This window comes from Primulina huaijiensis, chromosome 17, assembly GCF_012295235.1.
Source record: "Primulina huaijiensis isolate GDHJ02 chromosome 17, ASM1229523v2, whole genome shotgun sequence".
NCBI lineage: Eukaryota > Viridiplantae > Streptophyta > Magnoliopsida > Lamiales > Gesneriaceae > Primulina > Primulina huaijiensis.
The window spans coordinates 6,210,304-6,229,517 of NC_133322.1; the positions used below are offsets into that span (position 1 = coordinate 6,210,304).

Genomic DNA, 19,214 nt, shown 5'->3' on the forward strand with positions numbered 1-19,214 from the left:
TTTTTTTTGACATATTGCCAAAAATAAAATTGATATATTTTTTATAAAAAAAATTATTTAAAATGAATAAAATTATTTTAACTTTGATTATTTATTACTTTTGAAAATTATTATTGTATTTTTTAAAAATATTAATGATTTAAATAAACATGTTGAATTGACTTGAATAATTGAAGTTTAATAGTAATAAATTTATTACTAAATTATTTATTGTCTTTATTAAAATCAATATGTAAAAAATATTATATTGAGAGAGAGAAATATTTGAAATAAGTAAAAGTTATTCACGTTCAATTGTTAATATAAATAAATTTTAAAAAGTCACAATAATAAATTACAAAATTTATAGGACTTATGAAAAAGTTTACAAATGTCAATAAAAATTATACAAAATAAATCTACAAAATTATGTGAAAATCTTTAGAAATATGTGAGATTCTGCAAAAGTCGATATGAATCTATCAACCTCACAAAAGTCTTTTATTTAAAAAAAGTCATCAAATATCTACAACGAATTCACCCTCTTAAGCTAAATGAGATTCCCACTTGACATGTTTTGGCCGTGATTTTCTTTGGAGTTTCTCTAAATTTGCTGATCATACAAGGAGGTTATGTCACGAGTTTCAGTTTCAAATCTTGCTTGTTTATATTTATACTATATTATTAAGTTTGATATCCTTAGAGTAACTACCTTACAGGACACCAAAATATTTAATTCCATGATTACCCTTCTTACCTTACTAAAAACCTCTTCAATTCACTCCATATTTTACATGAAAAAATCTAAACAAAAATTCTCTTTTAAATCGAACAACTTTTCTAAATTGAAAATATTTCATGTTAATTGTTTAGTATTATTTGATCAAATTAAAAAAAATAATAATATATGCAACACGTGTACATCTTTTGCTAGTAGGCTTATTATGCATATCTGTATGTTATTAACGGTCTTTTCGCCATTTCAAAACAATATCAAGTCCTTATGAAGTTTTAGCAATTTTGACAGGTGAAATCCCAGAAGAGTTAGGTATGCTTGACATATTGGAGGAGTTAGAAATGGGATATAACTTTCTTGTGGGATCTATACCTTCATCTATCTTCAATATTTCCTCGTTGCAATATGTTGACATCGCAAATTGTAATCTAACCGGTCCTTTTCCATCCGGTATGTGTTCTACTCCTTCTCAATTGGAAAGGGTATATTTCCATGTGAACGAAATAGTAGGTCAGCTTCCAGAAAGCCTTGGCGAGTGCTCAAAACTTCAGATTCTATCATTGTCTTACAACAACATAACTGGAAGCATACCAAAAGGGATCAGAAACTTAACAATGCTGCAAATGTTGTATATTGACCACAACAAGCTGATAGGTATAGTAATTGATGAGATTGTAGCTTGTGAATCCAAGAAACTGACACCAAAATGTTCTTGCTTTTCAGGCACAATTCCAGAAGAAGTGAGCAATCTTTACAATTTGGAGGTATTGCAATTGGGATACAATCACTTAACCGGTTATATCCCAGAAAAAATCTTCAACATCTCAACATTAAACACGATAAGTGTTTCAGGGAACCAACTTATGGGTTACCTTCCATCGATTTTGAGTTATGGGCTACCTAATCTGCAAGAACTCTACTTTAATGACAATTTTTTCTTCGGAGAAATCACTGAATCTATCTCAAATTTTTCTAAACTCACCTTGATCGGCTTTTCTTCCAACAATCTCAGTGGACAAGTTCCCAACTCCTTTGGCAAGTTGAATATTTTAGAAACTTTAGTGTTATTTGGGAACAATTTTGTTAGTGAAACATCAGAACTAAGCTTCATCGGTCCAATGAAAAACTGCAGCTACCTAATAAGATTAGATTTTGGAGATAATCCTTTCAATGGAATTCTTCCAGTTTCAGTAGGGAATTTGTCGACCACTATTCGATATTTTTATGCTTACAACTGTGGTCTTCGAGGCAGCATTCCGGACGTGTTTGGGAATTTTCAAAATTTGATTATTTTGAGCCTGTATGGTAACGAACTCATTGGAACTATTCCGAATACATTGGTAAACTTGAAAGAACTTCAAGGATTAGCTCTTTACCGCAACAAAATAAGTGGGCCTATTCCTAATAGTCTCTGTATGTTACCGAATTTGTATGGAATGCGGCTTGATCAAAATCAAATAACTGGTTCTATCCCTGATTGCATGGGAAATCTAACTTCTCTAAGATATCTATACTTGGGGAACAACATATTAAATTATGTCATACCGAGGAGCCTATGGAAACTGAGTGATCTTCTCGAGTTGGATCTGTCTGCAAATCTTTTAACGGGTGTCCTGCCTTCAGATATCGAAAATCTGAAGGTTGCATTCGACCTTGATTTGTCAAACAACCAACTCTCAAGCATAATTCCTAGCTCAATTGGAGGCTTACAAAGTGTTATCTTTCTTTCTTTGGCACGAAACAGATTTCAGGATCTATTCCTCAGTCAATCGATAAGTTATTGAGTTTGGAGACACTAGATCTTTCGCACAACAATCTTTCTGGAACCATACCGATGTCATTAGAAACACTTCAGTATCTCAAGTACTTTGATGTTTCTTTCAACGAGTTGAGCGGTCCAATCCCTACCGGCGGCCCCTTTAAATCCTTTTCAAGCCAGTTCTTTGTGTCTAACGTAGGACTCTGTGGTGATTCTAAATATGGAGTTCCACCTTGTCCCGAAAATACAATCACCGAGTCCAAAAGGAAAAAAATGATTCTTCGTGTTGTATATATTTTCCTAGGGATTTCAGTGCTAGTTTTTGCCATTACCTTTTCATATATACTTGCAAGATACAGGAAGAAAAACAAGACAGAAACCCCAACAAATAGTTCATTCGATACTGCACCATCACGAGTCTTATATCAGGAACTTGTGAAGGCCACCGAAGGGTTCAACGAGAAACATTTACTTGGCAAGGGAAGTTATGGCTCCGTCTATAAAGGGACGCTTCAAAATGGAGAGGACGTGGCGATAAAAGTGTTCAATTTGCAGTCAGAAGGCGGATTCAAGAGTTTTGATACCGAATGTGAAGTCCTGCGCAGGCTTCGCCATAGAAATCTTTGCAAAGTCATCAGTAGTAGCTCAAACGAAGACTTCAAGGCATTGGTTCTCCAATATATGCCAAATGGAAGCCTCGAACAGTGGCTATATTCGGAAAACAAGTTCTCGGACATTGTTCAAAGATTAAACATAATGATAGATGTAGCATGCGCCTTAGAATATCTACACCATGGTTACTCAATACCTATAGTTCATTGTGATTTAAAGCCAAGCAACGTGCTCTTGGATGATGATATGGTTGCCCATTTGAGCGATTTTGGAGTCGCTAAGCTATTAAGTGATGGAGTCAGTGCTACGCTCACGAGGACCCTTGCCACATTAGGCTACATTGCACCAGGTAAACATGACATTTTTCACTCCAACACACTATCAATCACATTTTTTTTAATCTCACTCGTCATACATTCGATGAACTTCTTTGTTTTCTTCACTCTCGTAGAATACGGTTCAGAAGGTTTGGTATCTGTGAAGTGCGATGTCTATAGCTACGGTATAATGCTGATGGAAGTTTTTACAAGAACGAAGCCGAACGATTCTAAATTTACAGGGGATTTAAGCCTACGGAGTTGGGTGAATGATTCAGTGCCTAATGCACTTGTACGAGTTATAGATTTGGAATTGTTGAGAGGAGATGAACAACATTTCAGTGAAAAATTGGAATGCTTGGTGTCGATAATGGAGATAGCTTTACAATGTTCCATGGAGAATCCTAGTGAAAGGATAATCAACATGAAATTTGTTGTTGTAGCATTGAAGAAGATTATGTCTAAGCTTCTTCAATATTTTCCACAAGTCAATTAATTGTACAAATTAAATACTGTATGAAATTTAAACTATTGTTAATAATATTTTACTTTTTTATTAGATCTATTATAAATATATACTTATTATTATTATTATTATTATTATTATTATTAATTCGTAAAAATATATAATTTCAAATTATTAATGTATTAGTAATATAAATTCGTAATTTACTGAAAATTAATGTGCTATCATAATATATTTTTAATTCAAAATGTTGCATCGTTAAAATAACACATATAATTATAACGATGAAGTATAAATATATAATTAGAATGTAAAGATATACTTATAGAGATCAAATTATTATTTCTTGAGTTCAAGATATTATAAAACAAAGCATATTTTGTCATAAGAAACACATATATTTATTTATTTTCTAACGAAATAAAAAAAATGAAACCTTTTTTCCTAGGAAAATTTAATTTATGTTTATGATTTTTGTTTTTATTTTTAATTTTGATAGATATTATCAAAATTCTGTTTTAATATATTATATTGCTATAATATAATGATTAAAATGGTAAAAAAAAATGGACAATACAAACGGAGGATGAGATTAGCAACAACGGGTGAGTTGAGGGAAATAATTTGTTTGGAGAAATGAAGGAACCCTAATTTCCGAATTGAAAATGCATGGGGAGAACGACTATGGAAGAGAAGAAAGTTTCTGTCTTTGTTTTGTGAGACATTTAATTGTCGCTGGCTGATATACATACATTTTGGGGTTTTGGGTTTCAAACATGAATAAATCACCGCTGCCGCTGGACTCTATTTGCGGGGCTGCGAAGCAGGTGATCGAGAAGGAAGCATTGGTGAAGCTTTTGAGATGGCATTTTGGGCACTCTGATTTTCGGGGGAAGCAGCTGGAAGCCATTGAATCTGTTTTATCAGGTTTGATTTTTTCCGTGTGCATTAATGTGTGGGGAGAGGATGGAACAAAATGGCAATCGCCACGGCAGCTGGAACTAACCGAAATCTCGTTTCTGTTAATTCAGAATTGCACCATTTTTCTTTTCTAGAAGATGGGCATTGTTAATGGAACGTTTCTGATCGTCATAAGTTAAAATCGTGTTCCCGCAAGTGAAACACCATAAGGTCTATGTGATTTACGAATTACTAGATACCAATGAAAGAATGTTACCCATCAATCTACTAGCAAAACTATCGATAAGTATTATCTTTCATTTCATGTTGGAATTGCTGCCTCTGACATGTAAGGTATGCTTAAAAAAGCACTTTGAATCATTAAAAAATGCACCAATCCTGGGCTTCATCAACAAGGTTCCCTTCATAAAAGGACTGCACTTTACCATGTGTTGAGGTGCAAGGGTTGATCCTAGCTGCACACTCATCATAGGTGCATGCCTTGAAGGCTTTTAGTAACAATAGTCTCGTGCCTGTATATAACTTATACGTGCATGCTTACATTATAAATATGTACACATCTATGCACATATGCTTCTATGTGTGTTTTGTTGGTCCTTTTATCCTAATGTTATAATTTCGTTTTTTCGGTGTGCTATATGAAAGTAGTCTGGAAATTGATGCAATTTGTTGAACGCAGGTAGAGATTGTTTTTGTTTGATGCCAACTGGTGGGGGAAAGTCAATCTGTTATCAGGTTCCAGCACTAGCAAAGCCAGGAATAGTTCTTGTTGTCAGTCCTTTGATAGGTGAATCATGAATGCGAAAAAGTCTTTGTTGATATTTTTTTTAAGCTTAGGCCTGCACAGATTCTTTTGCTCTATCATTTTTTTCAGGATAAGATTTGATTTCTTCTGCTTCATTCATTTAATCTCAGCCCTTATGGTGAGTACATGACACATTTCGTCCACCAGTTGTTTCTGTAATTTATTAACGGAAGTGAATGTAAATCCTACTTTATAAATTCAACTTATATTTTTATTCAGGAAAATCAAGTAATGGTGTTAAAAGAGAGAGGGATTGCTGCTGAATATCTTTCTTCTACCCAGACCACGAGTGCCAAGAATAAGGTTGAAATTTTTTTTAGATTTTACTTCAACTAGGACTAATGCTTACTGATTAGACAGAATGGCTAATAATCACGTTCTAGTGATAAGTGGATCCTGTGAGCAGAGAGGAAGTATGGAGGAGTTTATCACACATATCAGTCGCGTTAATGAGAGCTATTTAATATTGTTTTGAGTGCGTTGTTCAAAACCCTAATATTGATAACTAATTATAGCTCTGTAACACCTGGCATACATCCTTTACAATATTTGCGAAGACATGCAGATGGTGTGGGAAAAACCAAACCCATTTACTTGTAAACATATTTGATGTTCTTTGAGAATCCATATAAAACCTGAAACAATCGAACTCCAATCTCCTTCTTTTACTTTTAGCATCTAGAGTAATACAATCCTGGATATTTTCTTTCACCACTTCGTGATTTGTTTTATGCTTTATGTGACTAAAAGTTTTTGCAATAGAGGTTTTCCAGTCTTTTAGTTCCCAAATAGTTTGGTTTTTCTTTATCTTTTTGTACCTTCTCTATTTCATTATGTTTATAGATATATAAATTTCAGTTTGTGTTGTGGTTAGATGTTGAGCGAGAAGCTTCTTAATAAATACATTAAGTTCTACTATCGTAGCCTACCATTTCACCGTATAAAAATTGTGTGCCCCAATATTATCTCAGTGTGTATGGATATATCATTGGTGTTCATCCGTTTTACATATGCATTTGTAGGTTTATGAAGAGCTTGAATCGGGGAAGCCGTCTTTGAGGTTACTGTACGTGACACCCGAACTGATTGCAACAACTGGTTTTATGGCAAGGCTAACAAAAATTCATTCCAGAGGATTGCTAAATCTTATTGCAGTAGATGAGGTCTTTAACTGCTTGTGCTTTTAACTGCAGTATGTAAATAGTTGTCGGTTGTCAAAAGAAGCTTCTGAAGTTGCCTCATAAATTTATCTTTTTTTTAACTGTCAGGAAACTAATTTACTTCTAATTTTTAAATGTTTTTAGGCACATTGCGTTTCAACATGGGGTCATGATTTCAGGTGGATTCTCGAACTTCGATGTATATTTCCTTGTTCAAACCTATTTCATCGGACTTGGTTTACCTTATTTTGCATGTTATCACTACAGATAAGTATCATGAGCTTTATGCTTTTCATCAGTTTTGTGCATGCTACTGGGCACCGTAATATCAGAAAGATATTATTTATTTAGTGTTACTTGTGGATTAAAGAAAGTATACATTTCCTAAATTTTTGTGTTTCATTTCATATCGCGAAGTCTTGACAAGGGTATTTTTTCTTGCTTGGGGGGGTCAAGTATGCCCAGGCTCAAGGTCTTTGAATGTGTAAGGAACAGTATATGTAGCTTTTCAATTATGAAATAGAGCTGCTTCTGGGTCTAGTTATGATATTTGTCCCCCACTAAGTGCATCTGCTAGGATGAGAATTATTTAATCCATATTTGTTATTGGTTAACTCATTTCAACTTCCTCTTTTGACTTAATCTTGGGTTGCTTATCGTGTTTGTTAACATTAATATTTTATATTATTTTAATGTGGCCTCCAGCTTCTGCAATACAATGAGAGGTAGAGTCTGTCCACTCCCTTAAGATGCTATTTTCTTACCTTTATTTGTATGACCACTACTATTTTTCGTATGTTTTCCCATTTGTTGTTATGTGCTCAAACTCTCTGGACTAAAACAGAGATAATTGTTCTCCCTTTCTATGTCTTTGTGTGTGCACCTGCACTTGGGTACGTGTGTGTGTTGCATGGTGTTGACTTCTTATATTCTTTCTCTGTTCTATGGTGGTTAATTGTTTTTTTTTGTTGATTGTCTATTTAAATTAGGCCAAGCTACCGGAAACTTTCTTCTCTAAGGAAACGACTGCCCAACATACCAGTTATGGCCTTGACCGCTACAGCTGCTCCCAAGTGAGTGTGTCCATGTTAACTGGCAATTGCAGTTTCGTGCACCAAAATTTTGAAATGCTTCTAACCTTCTTGTTATTAATATCATGTTTTCTTATGTTTTGCCATTGTGCAACCCTACTCCACTTAGATGTCAAAAGCATTTGGTATGTCGGCATCATCAAAGATATCATCTGCAAAGTAACAATATATTGGTTTATTAAATGTCATTCTTCTATAACAGTTTTTGTTGTGGTCTCTGAATTTGGTTGAAGAATTTGAAATTGTGGTTTAATATTAAATTTGAGGCATGGATAGTAACTACTTTTTGCCTCTCATGTCATACCAATTTTTTCCCAAAATACCCCTTCCTCATAGATATTTTTGAAATAAAACAAACCATAATAAATTAGTGATCGAAAAAACATAATAATTTAGAAATTCAATTAAATAAAAATTACTCTAATCTGATTATATTTCATATAAAAATTTATTATATATAAATATATAAATATAAAACTATATTTTAGATAAAAAAAATTAAATTACATGCACAAATCATGTGCGAAGTTTTACTAGTTCATATGAGGCTTCCTTTTCTCCACACTGCTGTCCAAACTCCAAAGTAACATCATTCTCTGTATGATATGTGGCAGAGAGTTATTAATATTAGATTTGGTACTTCTGCAGAGTTCAGGAGGACGTGATAGAGTCCTTGTGTTTACAAAACCCTCTCGTACTGAAGTCATCATTCAACCGCCCAAATATTTATTATGAAGGTGGAGTTCCCATAGCTTGATCATCACATTAAAGTTTTCATGACGTAAATGATGCTCATGGATATATCTTTTATGGATATCTAATAAAATAAGCTACTCTTAACATAAAATCAAAAGATTCAAATTCATAAACTCCTCCCACGTCATTAGACCTGATACAGTGAAACTAATCTTAAATGTGATTCCAATAAGGATGAATCTGGATGAATGAGCCACTTTGTTATTAGTGTTAAATAGAGGATTAAATAGCATCATATATGTTTCTCAAACTACTTCATCCTGCAGTTCGCTTCAAAGACCTGTTGGATGATCCATACTCTGATCTTTGTGAGTATCTTAAATCATTTGGGAATATTTGTGCTATAGTCTACTGCCTTGAGCGGACAACCTGTGATGACTTGGCTGCCCACCTGTCAAAGAAAGGAATTTCTTGTTCTGGTAACGGAGCTATGGTTTTTGGCAGTTTTTAAAAGCATTTCTTCTTTTGTTTTCTAAATTGGGTTTTTTCTGGCACTTTAGCATATCATGCAGGATTGAAAAGTAAATTGCGGAGTTCTACATTGGATGATTGGATTTCCTTCAAAACACAAGTAATTGTTGCTACGGTGGCTTTTGGGTATGATTTTTTTTCATTGTTATTTTTTCAACTAGAGAAGTTATTTGGTATTTCAATTATCTGTCTTGTGGATTCCATTTTTCTTAGCAAATTGCATCATATAATTTGGTGGCTCATGGCGTAAATTATTTTTTGCTGCTATGGTATACTAGTAGGAAATATGTGGCTATATTTGAAAGGGGCAAGAAGTAATCAGAAAGCACAAATCTATTATGTTCTAAGCTTCGGGTCGGTCGTAAATGCTTTAGACAGTGTATGGTCCTAATTTCTTCCACTGTCGGATGTAATAAACTAAAGTCCAATTTTGCAGTTTTGAATCTTGCAATCATGTGGAATGAAGTCATAATAATTACTTTCATCGCATAATAAACAAAGTAAGCATTCTAGTTCCGTTTTCTTCTTCCCCTCCTTCAACCAAACCTCTAACTATTTGGGGGCAGTGGCAGATCGTCTGGAAAAGATGTTTGAGACTGATGGGGTGGGGGCAAGGTGTGGTGGTGATTGTGGGATGAGAGTAGAAGCTGATGAAAGTCATTTTGATTTCCTTCATGTCAACAACGTAAATTATGCTGACTGATGTACGGCCTGATAGTAGGAAACCTGCTTTTATATGAATTGCAGGGGTTGAACTTATAACGACCTTATCCTGTAGAGTCTAAAAGTATTTCTAGTTAATTTTATTTGAAGTTATATGTGATCTTCATACTTAATCACTCAAGTCGCTTCCTTACTCTAATTCTATTTCAAGTTTTTTCTATTTTATGTATTAATGTATTTTTTGGTGTTTCTAATTTTGATAATCAAATTGTCATTAATTTCAGTGATGTTTCTATTCACGTTTCTTTAAGTTGGAAAGAACATGAATCCTCCTTGGAGGAAATGTGTGCTCTCTCATTTCAATTCTTTCAGCTCTCATTGTCTATCATTCCCAGTTGGCCTCAGTATTCTATATTTGTTGTGTAATGGTTTCTGAATTGATGCTGGAGCTGCCGTTTTTCTTGCTCATGTTTTGAGCTCGTGGTTTTACTGCAGGATGGTATGAAAATATTTTTGATAAATTGTGAAGCTCCCTGTTCAGCATTCTTAATGGGAAGAGATCCACCTTAAAGGTTTGTTCACTCTAATGCTAGGGCATTGATAGGAAAGATGTCAGAGTTGTTTGCCACTTTAATATTCCAAAGTCCATGGAGGCCTTTTATCAAGAGTCAGGCCGAGCTGGTCGTGATCAGTTGCCCTCCCAAAGTCTATTATATTATGGGGTGGATGACCGTAGAAAGATGGTTAGCTATCATCTTTCCAATTGAACTACTATGTTTGATTTTCAGGTTTGCGCAGTATCATTCTAAAACTTAATTAACATAATTGCAGGAATTCATCCTGGGTAATGCTAAGAGCAAAAAGTTGCATTCTTCAAGCTCGGAAATAGATTCCTCTAAGAAGTCCCTAGCGGACTTCTGTCTGGTAAGTATACATCTTCCCTGAGATAACATTTACATCCTGTTATATAAATTTTACTTTGGCCTTGTCTCCTTACAGATGATTGACTACTGCGAGGATGCTGGCTGCCGTAGAAGAAAGATACTCGAGAGTTTTGGGGAGCAGGTGTGCTGATCAATACCCATTTCACATGTAGGTTGCACATCCAGTGAGAATCTGATTCTGATGGGAAAATAATGCCATGTAATTGTCTTTCTCTGGAAGCAGGTATCTGCATCATTATGTGCAAAATCTTGTGATGCGTGCAGACATCCTAATTTAGTTTCGAAGCACCTGAAGGAGCTTACAACCAGTACTTCTTTTAAGTACCGAAATGGGTCCTCTCAAGTATTCCTTAGCAGGTTTCCGTTTATTTTTCTCTATTATTATGTTGTTGTTGTACTACAATTTTTTGACATGTTCGTGATGGTGTTTGCTATGTGGATAATAGATACTCTGGCGGGGAAATGAGTCTATCTGTATTGCTTCCAACCACACCACAAAGGAAGTGTTAGAACAAAAATATGTGGTATTACTAATTAAGAAGGCCTTGAATCATTATTGTTTGAATTGTGATGTGCCATTTTATTGAGCCACGTGGAGAAAGATGATCCAGGTGGCTGATCTGCTTTGAGTTGATTAATATGATGTGCGGCAAAATGGTTGTTAACCATTGTATTTAGTGAAGGGCTTGAGTGACTCTTATCTTGTGTGAGACTTTCTCGACTGATTATTCTTGTTATTATAGGAATGCTGGAGGTTGATGGTTATGAAGTATCGTGTTTTATAGTAGTTCCCAGACGCAGTCCACTTTTCACAATTGGTTAATTTGAAAATATTTCGGTATCCAAGGAAATAACAAATAATATCATTTCTGTGTTTGGTTATCTATGATGCTTGAATTTGTACATGGTTATAAGTTTTTGTTTCAACCATTTTCAGTTTATCAATCACTCATCGTTCATTTAATAAGAATCTGTCCCTCCTCGCCCACATAAAAAAATTGTCCATATTTCTCACTCTTGTTTATGGTACCACGGATTAGTTTCCAGTTCAACAGATTTGCATTCCGTCTATTTTTTTCTTTGAATGAAAATGTTTTAGAATGTAGTTCTTCGTTTCTTTGTTCATTGAATGAGCTTGTTCATTTTACTTTACTCTTTTGATTTCCTTAGTGAGTGAATTTGTTTTAGAATATAGTTTGTCGTTTCTGTGTTCATTAAATGAACTTGTTTGTTTACTTTACTCCTTTGATTTCCTTGTGCTACAGTGCTTCAAATTTATGCAAAGAACAATTTTCAGAATTCTGGAATCGGGAAGATGACGCTAGTCAATCTGAGGAAGATATATCTGATTCTGATGGTATAAACATGAGCTAAAATATTACAATCGATGTTTGTATCGTAGAATGCTTTGCCATTTTATCTTCTCCTCAGCATGACATTCTATTGACCTGCTTACTCCAGAGGCTTTTGAAATTGCAAAGAGAGTGGCACATTCAAGCAAATCGTTGAAAAGAAGATTAAATGACAGGATTGAGTCATTGCAGCAGGCAGAAGAGAATTTTTACCGGCATGAAAATGACTCAGAAAAACAGGTTGGTATCGTGTTCTTTTTTTTCCTGCAAGGGCTCAGCTTATTTGAGCAGACTGCAATCTTTAGTCATATATGGTCCTTTTTCCTCTCTGCACGTGCTACTAAGCATCTGCTGTGTATTGATAGGTCAATAAAGTTGTCAAAAATGCCATATCCGGAACATTAAGAGACTCCGGAAAGCAAAGGTTACTAGACACAATGAAGCAAAACCAACACATTTTCAACGAGTTAAGGTATCCTTCCTTTGACCATATTCTTGATTCATTGACCCCAAAACTGTTGCACATGATTCATACCTTTGATTCACCGGATATATCTGCTTCCTTACACAACAAAAATGTCAGGATTGACTTCTGGACATCTGTCGAGACACTTGAGAATGAATGCTATCACAAATATGGGAAAAGTGGGAAGTCATTTTATTTGTCACAGATGGCAAGTATTGTGAGGTGGTTGTCAACCACTAGTCCCGACGAGCTGAAAAGTAGACTGGGTGCCGAAGATACTACAACATCAGAAGTCGTTGGTCCCAAACCAGATGGCTTATCCCCATCATCCTCGACATTGAATCCAGTAGTGTCACAAGCCCATGATGAAAATCCTGGTATCAGTATTAAATCAGAATCTCCTATTTCCCAGGTGACAGTTCTACCACCAGTTCCTTCTTTCTCGGAGTTTATTGACAGCAAAAAAGCAACAGAAAACAAATTTTCGATGCTTAAAAAGCAGTCTAGTGATGGGGTTGGCCGAGCTATGGAGAAGAAGAGTAGGTTTCAGTAGTTTTTACAGAATGTGGAACTTGCGTGTTTTCTTTATAAATTACAACTGTTTGCTTCTGTTATCTTTGGGTTAGATGCAGAAGTGTGAGCCAATCACGGCTGTAAGAACACTATGCCTTAGTTCCATTTCATTCCCCAAAATATTTCCCATCTTTCATATTTCAAAACAAAACATTATTCACATTTTTGTTTTCTTTCCCTTTTTTTGGAAAATATACTCTCCTTTCACATCTTTTTAAATAATCATTACTCCTCTTTGGGTGTTTTCTATATTTTTTTCCATCTCATTTATTAGTCGAGTTGATAGCACATTTGTGCTCTGTTTTGTTCTCTTCCAATATAAGCACGACACTTGACAACACTTTTTTGGGAAAAACAAATGAAGTAAAAAATCTCGATTTTAACCAAGATTTCTCCTTGTAAACTTTAAATACGCCTCGTATCGTGATGGCCATGATGAAGAACTTGTTTCTTACATTTCCGTATTCGGAAAGGGTGATACATCACATAGATTAGTTTGTGGTCGCATTGTGGAGTTTAAGTCGATCCTAGCAGGTGGGCAATGGATATTTGTATACCCACCTGCCAGAGGCCAGGATTGAATTTTTAGTATCATGGTATAGAAAAAATGTTATCAGTGTTTATGCGAAGTTACTTGTTTATTCCATTTAAGAATCTTGGATATCTTAACAAGAGATTCTCCTAAAAATCATTGTAACATATGGTTGATCTGTTCCTTTCATAGACCTTGTACAATATATCTTCTTATCATTTCCTTCTTAAAGAAATTGCTATAGTAAAGTGAGAGGGCTTCTCCTTAGACAAATGCTCAGCCAATTTTTCTGCATACTTCTTAAATACCACATCATAATTCATGACCCTGCTAAAATGGCTGGCCAGCATTGGCTCAATCACAGCCCGAACACTATCCGCAGCAAATTTTGCGCATCTACATTTTTCGAAATTTTCGTCTTGGCTAGGGTCCCATGGGACTGGAAAAACGTCCATCTTGTCCAATTTGAAGGATCCTTCGTCGCCGATTATCTTCTCGACTTCTCGTGGGCACGGGATGTATATAGGCACGTTAAAAGAATATAGATCATCTTTCTCGACCTGTCCCTGTCGTTTTATGCACATTAACACAGTGTTTTTGGATTGAGAGTTTAAACCCCTTCACGTCCATATTATTTGTCACAAGCCTTCTAATATAATAAAATTATTTAGACATATATGTGCGCGACTAGATCAGGTTCTTTTCCCCTCAAATGAAACATGTTATTTATATTTATAGAACCATTACCTCGACGACCATTTCATGAAGTGTTTCGGCAAGAATTGTGAAATGTGCATTTTCAACCATGGAAGAAGCATCTTCGATACGTCGACCGGACAACGACACCACCATACGCCCCCCGCGGATCATTTCTTCACCTCTAATACTTAGAAATTTGAAGAAGTCTCTTTGAAATTGGTTTGCATATGCTTCCAATACGTTCACGGGACTTGTCTTGGCTATGTAAATATTTTCCTTGTTATTGCTCCCAAGTCCTTCGGGAACCTGTCATTTTTAACGCAAAATATGTTCTATTATTATGCAAGATAAGAAATGAAAGATAAAGTCTAATAATCTTAAGGGGGAAGTGCATGTACATATAGAATTATATGATATTCGACACTACTAAGTAAAAACTATTTTAAAACACGTAAAAATTGTTGGTCTCACGTGTGGCAATTTGAGATATAAATATGAAAATAAAGAATAAAATTGGACACCGAGATTTTCGTGAAAAACCCCTAAAAAATTTTAGGGTAAAAATCACGGGCAAGATGAAAAGAATTCCGAAATATGTGTTTCCGTCTGAACATTTTTTCTATCCGAAATTTCAACATTGCGCAAATTTCAACAAAGCCTGCCTACCACTTAATTTTTTGTCTGCCACCAATAATTCTTCTACCGACAAAAATTTCAATATGTTATCTTTTCCTTTTTGTGATTTTATACCTTCTTTTTCTATCTGGTGCTAATGTGGTATCGACGTATGTAGTTTTACATCAGCACTAACTAAAAATTGCAAGACAAATGACTAAGATAGGTGATTTAAGTTATTACTGTACAGAGTGTCTTTTAGTCATTCTGGAGAAAAAAATTTAAGCAAAAAGTGTGTATTAGTACATACCCCAGAGAGCCAATGGATGCTGTAAGAAGAATAAACGAAGTGCATACTATTGCTCGGAAATAGTCTATCATAAAACGATCCCGGCGAGCCATATATAAAGCAGCGCGGTTTCGTTTTAGTTTCTTTCACTTGGTAGAAACTTTGCACCAATTTGAACAAATTGTTGAAGTCGTTATCTACAGTAACAAAACCACACATTCAGTTGAGGGCTGTCTTCAAATTAATGTTGGAGTAATGAAATTCAGAGGAATTTTACGTTAATATATATTACCTGGAAGATCGTTTAAGAAAACTTGAATTTCTTGAAATCCACTGGAGAAATGTTGTAGAGTATCCATGAGATGGGAGAGGACTAACAATGTATTCGGGCCTGATGCACAACCAAAATCCACCATCTTGAAGCAGCATTCCTCGAATCTCTCGGTATCAAGCATATTTTTTAGGGTTTCATCTAATATTGGCCATGTTTTTGATATTCCATATTTCTGAGAAAGAATATAGAAAAGATATATTGGTTCATATTTTCCGCGACAATCAACGAGGAATATATAATTATCCATGAAAAAAAAAATTCAAAATTTTAAGCTCCCGAGCTCGATCCATCTATGTATGCCGGAGTTTTTCAAGTCAAGAAAACAGTCAAATTCTTCCTATAAGTCCAACTTTTATTGTACTCATAAGATTCATTAGTTAAAAAATATTACATGTAGTTTTTGATCATTTCTTGAGCAAGTAATATACACGAGATACTTTCATTGCTAATTTCATCGCGCTCTACATCGCTTAATTCTTAAAGCTTAAGGATGCAGCACGCACACGTCGAAACGAGGGGGTTATGAATGCTAACCCGTAAAGTTCAACTAACAGCTTGAACGATATCAGGACACAACAAAATGCTTGAGGGATATACTTAGCATATGCAAAATTAGAGGGAAAATTTTGAAGAATAAGAACAAAGACTATGGATTATCTCCCAATTTCTTAGTTATCTATTTTCTTTAATTATGTATAGGGTGGGGGAAAGAAAAAGAAATGAAGAGATAACTAATTATTACTTGAACAATTGAATTGTTGGCATAGCTGGTTTCCCCATCTCCTGCATTTGTATGTAGAATTTTATTCAACCCCATTTTACACTATGTGAAGTATTGTGAGTTGGGAAACTAGCTAATTAGTGTCTATGGCTCTCTATAATCTATATATAGAACCAAAAAAGAAAAAAAAATTGTTCGATAGAGACAATTTTATTTTAATTTCATGAAACGGCGATAACGAACAATCGAAAACGATGAAACATATATAGTTTTATTTTGATGGAATAAAACTAGTTCGATCGTCCCCTCTGTTTAGAGAGTTTATTAACCTCTACGACAAACTATTTTCGAGATAGCAAAAATTTATGTGAGACGATCTCAGGGGTCATATTTTGTGAGACGGGATCTTATTTAGGTCATCCATGAAAAAATATTATTTTTTATGCTAAGAGTATTACTTTTTATTATGAATATCGGTAGAGTTGACCCGTCTCACAGATAAAGATTTGTGAGACCGTCTCACAAGAGACATACTCTTCTGAGATATAGTAACTTTCAGTTATTTTGGTGATAAGATAACAACGATAAGTGAACTTGATATCAATTTGATATTTATTATGTAGGTAATGTCATATCAACATTTTTACATTAAAAATATAAATCAAATTGCCGTAAATTGAAATACAAATGATTTAGATTCGATTTTGAGAACCTCAAAAATAAAAAAAAAAAAGACAAATATATAAAATTAAAATAGTAAAATAATGATCCATTGATTAAAATGGACCCATATTTGGAAGAGGTATCCAATTATTTGTGGAATCTGCCGATTACATGCTGAAAATAAATATGTCGGGACGTTGCTGATCATCGCACCTTGGTGTAGGGTCGGCCTGCCGTCGGAGACAGTCTGCTATTTTGGTTTGGAGTTCCATTTTCAAACGGACAAAGGGAAAAATGGGTCAACACCATTCTTCATTAATCAACAAAAAGTACAATAATTAATGTTCTTTAATTCAAATAATAAGCACAGAGGCAAAATAATTTTATTAAAATCTTGTTACGAAGTCATTTTTTTTTTTTACGATAAAACTCGTGGTCGCTACCTTTCGATAAACCTGTTGTGTTTACTTGGGGGTGATAACCATAGGATAAACTTATGAATCCAAACACATTCAATGTTTACTTATCAAATTTCCTCAAATCTCTCGGCCTATCATTTAGGATTGATTTTGCGTGATTTTTCATCCTTGATTTCATATGGGATAACATATCCATAGAAGGTGATTGAGGAAAGAATCCGAAAGAGTCCTAATCAAATCCACTGGTCATGATGCTGAAGGATTCGTTGATGTGGTTTGAAACAATGATCCACAAGAGTTTGAAACTTTTCTTGAAAGGATGGTGAAACTGTTAGAGTAGGTGTCCGGCAAACCAACTTGTGGCTAGGGTTTTATTGACTCTAATGTACAACAATCTTTATTTTAATAATATTTTATGATTTTAATCATATTATGACATTTACTTTATATGTATACTCATGCAAACTGCATAGATAAAGTCCTTGCATATACACAGATGAGTGATCATGTGATGATGCACTGAACAACCCTCCCTCGGACTGTCCAAGTGGTTCTCACTTATCGAGTGGAATAGTCCGCAGTTATGATTGTATACCATTAGTCCTTTGACCCGAGACAATGTAAGGGTTATACGTACTAGCATGCACTTTGATCTGTTTACTGACTCCATCAAGGGTCATCAGGTGGCGAGGTTGGGTGTAGTTTCGAAATACGTATGAGCAAATACATTGTAGTCGGAGATTCACCGTTTACCTATGGGTAAAGATATCCTATGTGGTCTGATGAGTCAATAGTGCAAGAAATCTCTGGCCGGAGTAAGACATGTGCAGTTTGGAAATATGTTTCCTCAGTTGCGCATAACATGACACTATTATTCAAAAATAAATCACATCGCTATCGAATTCATATGCAACTCTCGATATACCAATGGTTGCAGATTCGATCGGGATATATGTGTTGAAGGGACCGTACTGTATGCTAACCATGACTAAAGGTTCTTGCAGGCACTATCAGTGATACATGGGGGATCATACGCGATGCTACTAGACACTCTTACCATGATCAGATGGGTGCAATCAGAAATGAGTTCTGACATTCTTGATCAAGGTGTTGATGAAAGAATGGAGATAATTAGGGTAAGCTCGAATAAAAACAAATGTTGTTCTGAATCATAAAAAAGTTGTGAACCCACAGCTAGTTGTATTCCTGAATCATTGAGGGTCATATAAATACTGATTGTTATCTACCCGAACAAAAATAATCAAATTCAAAGAGTTGGATTTAATAATTAAATTCAAAGAGTTGGATTTAATAAATAATAAATTTAATATGATTAAGNATTTGTATTTAAATTTCCAAAAATAAAATTAAAAAAAATTATATATTAGTGGGGCATTTCAATGAATGGATAAGAAGTGTCCACCGCAATGTATTTAAAGTGTGGGGAACTAAGAAATGCAAATGAACATGCAATTCAATTAATACACGGATGAATTGGAATGATGATGTTTTAAAAATGATAGTAGGACAATCATTCATAAAATGAGCCGAGTAAAATTTTAAATAGAGAGGTGATTGAAGAAGGGTTCTTCAATAATTCTTGCTTCTCTCTCAACTTCGCTCTCGACTAATTGATGAGATAAATTTTTATTTGATTTTCGTGCTTCTTGATTTGTTTGGAGAAAATCGGATAGTTGTCTAGTGCCAGCTATTTTGAGGAAGATATATACAGTTGATGGACCGGATTTTGGCAATTCGTGGTAGCGGCAAAGTCAAGCCGTGCAGTCAGATTTGGACAAGATTGTCTTCACCACGATCAAGGTCGTGTGGTAATCTCTATTCATGTATTTATTTTATTTACACGTATATAC

The 19,214-nt window shown here is 34.7% G+C and overlaps 2 protein-coding genes and 1 pseudogene across 3 annotated transcripts; 2 read left to right on the forward strand and 1 right to left on the reverse strand.

The window, feature by feature from the left end:
* The window catches only part of LOC140962275 (uncharacterized), an 8,111-nt pseudogene extending 4,146 nt beyond the window's left edge, over positions 1 to 3,965 (forward strand).
* A 503-nt stretch (positions 3,966 to 4,468) lies between these two features.
* LOC140962277 (ATP-dependent DNA helicase Q-like 3) lies at positions 4,469 to 14,406 on the forward strand. 2 transcript variants are annotated; one of them, XM_073421134.1, is made up of 20 exons: positions 4,469 to 4,796; positions 5,470 to 5,577; positions 5,706 to 5,713; positions 5,815 to 5,898; positions 6,618 to 6,758; positions 6,900 to 6,934; positions 7,745 to 7,828; positions 8,495 to 8,583; positions 8,869 to 9,021; positions 9,103 to 9,199; positions 10,232 to 10,235; positions 10,330 to 10,479; positions 10,568 to 10,660; positions 10,736 to 10,801; positions 10,904 to 11,037; positions 11,946 to 12,037; positions 12,142 to 12,272; positions 12,398 to 12,504; positions 12,616 to 13,037; positions 14,342 to 14,406. In XM_073421134.1, the coding sequence occupies exons 1-20, from the start codon at positions 4,646 to 4,648 to the stop codon at positions 14,389 to 14,391; spliced, it is 2,199 nt and encodes a 732-aa protein (XP_073277235.1). In that variant the 5' UTR covers positions 4,469 to 4,645; the 3' UTR covers positions 14,392 to 14,406. The 2 variants fall into 2 exon arrangements, with proteins under 2 accessions (XP_073277235.1, XP_073277234.1); XM_073421133.1 differs by lacking the exon at positions 4,469 to 4,796 and having other exon boundaries at positions 5,563 to 5,577; positions 5,665 to 5,713.
* Positions 13,172 to 16,378, reverse strand: LOC140962278 (benzoate carboxyl methyltransferase-like). Its single transcript, XM_073421135.1, has 5 exons — positions 16,283 to 16,378; positions 15,499 to 15,712; positions 15,228 to 15,403; positions 14,351 to 14,608; positions 13,172 to 14,169 (listed from the first exon to the last, which is right to left on the reverse strand). The coding sequence occupies exons 1-5, from the start codon at positions 16,355 to 16,357 to the stop codon at positions 13,819 to 13,821; spliced, it is 1,074 nt and encodes a 357-aa protein (XP_073277236.1). The 5' UTR covers positions 16,358 to 16,378; the 3' UTR covers positions 13,172 to 13,818.
* Between the last annotated feature and the right edge of the window lie 2,836 nt (positions 16,379 to 19,214).

Coding starts and splice junctions, on each gene's coding strand:
- LOC140962278 (XM_073421135.1), bottom strand. CDS start 16,357: ATGGGGTTGAATAAAATTCTACATACAAATGCAGGAGATGGGGAAACC. Junction 14,609..15,227: donor GCATCCATTGGCTCTCTGGG/GTATGTACTAAT, acceptor TAAAAATGACAG/GTTCCCGAAGGACTTGGGAG. Junction 14,170..14,350: donor TTCATGAAATGGTCGTCGAG/GTAATGGTTCTA, acceptor ATAAAACGACAG/GGACAGGTCGAGAAAGATGA.
- LOC140962277 (XM_073421134.1), top strand. CDS start 4,646: ATGAATAAATCACCGCTGCCGCTGGACTCTATTTGCGGGGCTGCGAAG. Junction 7,829..8,494: donor ACCGCTACAGCTGCTCCCAA/GTGAGTGTGTCC, acceptor GTACTTCTGCAG/AGTTCAGGAGGACGTGATAG. Junction 11,038..11,945: donor TCTCAAGTATTCCTTAGCAG/GTTTCCGTTTAT, acceptor CTTGTGCTACAG/TGCTTCAAATTTATGCAAAG.